At 49.8% G+C, this 2,255-nt stretch overlaps 1 protein-coding gene across 1 annotated transcript; it reads right to left on the minus strand.

The window, feature by feature from the left end:
- Nucleotides 1–321: 321 nt before the first annotated feature.
- LOC123042698 (chromatin structure-remodeling complex protein SYD) lies at nucleotides 322–1,017 on the minus strand. The gene is made up of 2 exons (XM_044465097.1): nucleotides 799–1,017; nucleotides 322–692 (listed from the first exon to the last, which is right to left on the minus strand). Exons 1-2 carry the CDS (start codon nucleotides 897–899, stop codon nucleotides 431–433), a joined length of 363 nt encoding a protein of 120 aa, XP_044321032.1. The 5' UTR covers nucleotides 900–1,017; the 3' UTR covers nucleotides 322–430.
- Between the last annotated feature and the right edge of the window lie 1,238 nt (nucleotides 1,018–2,255).

The following is a 2,255-nucleotide window of genomic DNA, read 5'->3' on the forward strand; positions in this document are numbered from 1 at the left end:
GAGCCGACAGAGTTTTAATAGATAAAGGACTCACATGGAGTGGATCTCATTTAATCTAAATCAACTCTTTTTTCTTGTAACTTCACTTTTGAAGGGCGTGCTGTAAATTTTGAAGCTCATAGTTTAGCTAAGTTTTCTACTACTCTAGTTCAGGGGCGTCAAGTATGGCTTTTGGCCAGCCGCATGACCCAATTTGTATCCCACCTTCGGTGGATTTTTGATCAATAAAGTGGCTTTTCCCCTCAAAAGAAAAATATGACAAAACATTCATATAGGTATAGTGACCTTGTATGAGAAAGCTAACCAAAGTTGTTATATGTATGTAGGAGAAAAACACTTTGTATTGTATCCGAACGGAAACTCATTCATTTTTTGGTCGACGGTCGATGGCCCAGTCGGGGCGAGAAGAGAATACAACCATCAATCAAAACTACTCGTGTTTTGTTGCTTCAGGGTCGTCGTTGCGGTGGTGACTCAACTGCTCCTGCTCCTGCTCCGTCTCCGACGGCGGCGGAGACAGCCGCAGCGAGGAGATGGGCAGAAGGTGGGGCAGCGGCAACGGTGCGGCAGAGGACGACGAGGCTTGAGAAGGTGAGCTCGTCGTCGTCGTCTCGCCGTGGCAGCCGGCTCCGTCGATGTCATCCTCACCGAGCGCGATCTCGAGGTGCCGCTTCCTGGGCTCCATCTGGTTCCTAGCACACACAACATGTCAAGAGGAAAGAAACAAGGGAATTATATGCCCCGCCGGCCGTTTCTTGCAGAGATTGAGATGCTTGCTACCGGCCAAGAATAACGTACTTGAAGGCAAGGAAGACGAGGCACTGCGCCCTCATCTGCCTCAGCTGCGGCTGCGTGTAGGCCGCCGCGGCACCTGCAGGGCGAGCCGTCGAAGGAAGCATCTCTGCTCAGCCGTTCTCGGTGTTGATGTGTTGAGTTCAGTATCTGCTTGCCTTGCCTTCCTATCCTTCTTGGATCGATCGCTGAATGAAGCAGCACGATTTGCCGGGACGGTGACATGAGAATGCAGCCAAGAGAAAAGGCCAAGAGATAAGCACCGAGTGCCGAGTGCTGACAGAACAGCAGGATATGGTTCATTACATAATCAACCAACAGATAAGAACCAAGTTAGTTGACGGCCTCCAACAAGCCATCAGTCCATATATAGAAAATATTATGAGAGATCGATCGAATCTCTCCCTAATAATAAAGCACGGATTGGGTCTCCGGATTCACCATCACAATGCGATTTCTTCTCATCTCATAATACGCTTTTACAATTTGTATGGACAAAATTTTGTAATATAAACGAGATGGTACTAATAAAGCACGCATTGGTCGGGTTCACCGTCATCGAAATTACCCTTCAAGTGAAAAAAAAAAACACCTTTCGTAAAGATACTAGCGTCGGTCACGTGACCGTCTCTCGATTTTCCTAAAAAAATAGATCAAACGAAAAGAACTATTAGAAGACAGACTGGAACAACACGTCCCTCCTCTCCGCCAGAACGTGTGTGTTCGTCTCTCATCTTCCGCCCCGCAAGAAAAAAAGCCGACCTTCGCTGATCCATCGCCCGCCATCGCACCAAGATACGGCGAGGTAGCGGTCATCCTGGACATGGGCGACCTTCCGGCGGCACACGGATCTGCCGATGAAAAGGCTCAGTGTCATGGAGCGAGGTCCAGGTCCACTTCATCGGCCACGTTCTCGACTTGCGCTTGTCGAGGAGGACGTTACGTTGTGCGAGTTGCTGCGGCGCCGTATGCAGCTCCAGCGCCAAAGATAGATGGTATCCCACAGGATTGGCCTTTGCCGTCGACGCGCTGCTGTCAGAGTGCGCGGCCGTGATGGAGTAGCTCTATAGGGCGGCCGCACGGAGAGCTGCAGAAGCTTGTGAAGCCATACCTGTGATCGATAGCGGCGATTGCAACCTGGAATTCTTCTCATATCTCGCTTTGACTTGCTGGAGGCTAGATGTGGGTCAATGAGTCAATCAGACCAGGATTCAACGAGGAAGAGTGGAAAACCACTATACTTTTTTAGTATTGGATGGCATCGTGCACTATGTATCCATGAAGTATCCAAAGAAACTGGTGGTGATGGAATCCGTGCGTGTGACTGAGCCCCTGCCCGCTCGACGATTTTTTGGGTTCCAGCGTGACTGTAAGGTAAGAGGCTCTTGGTCCTGTTCTGAATTCTAATGATGTTGATCAGCTGGGAGAGAGATCGGCAGAGGGATGGAAGGCATGGCGGCAGA

Source organism: Triticum aestivum, chromosome 2B (genome assembly GCF_018294505.1).
Source record: "Triticum aestivum cultivar Chinese Spring chromosome 2B, IWGSC CS RefSeq v2.1, whole genome shotgun sequence".
NCBI lineage: Eukaryota > Viridiplantae > Streptophyta > Magnoliopsida > Poales > Poaceae > Triticum > Triticum aestivum.

Bases quoted from the DNA above. Each gene is read 5' to 3' on its own strand.
- LOC123042698 (XM_044465097.1), bottom strand. From the start codon at position 899: ATGCTTCCTTCGACGGCTCGCCCTGCAGGTGCCGCGGCGGCCTACACG. The intron at 693-798 runs GTACGTTATTCT...TGTGTGTGCTAG, and splicing joins CTCGTCTTCCTTGCCTTCAA to GAACCAGATGGAGCCCAGGA.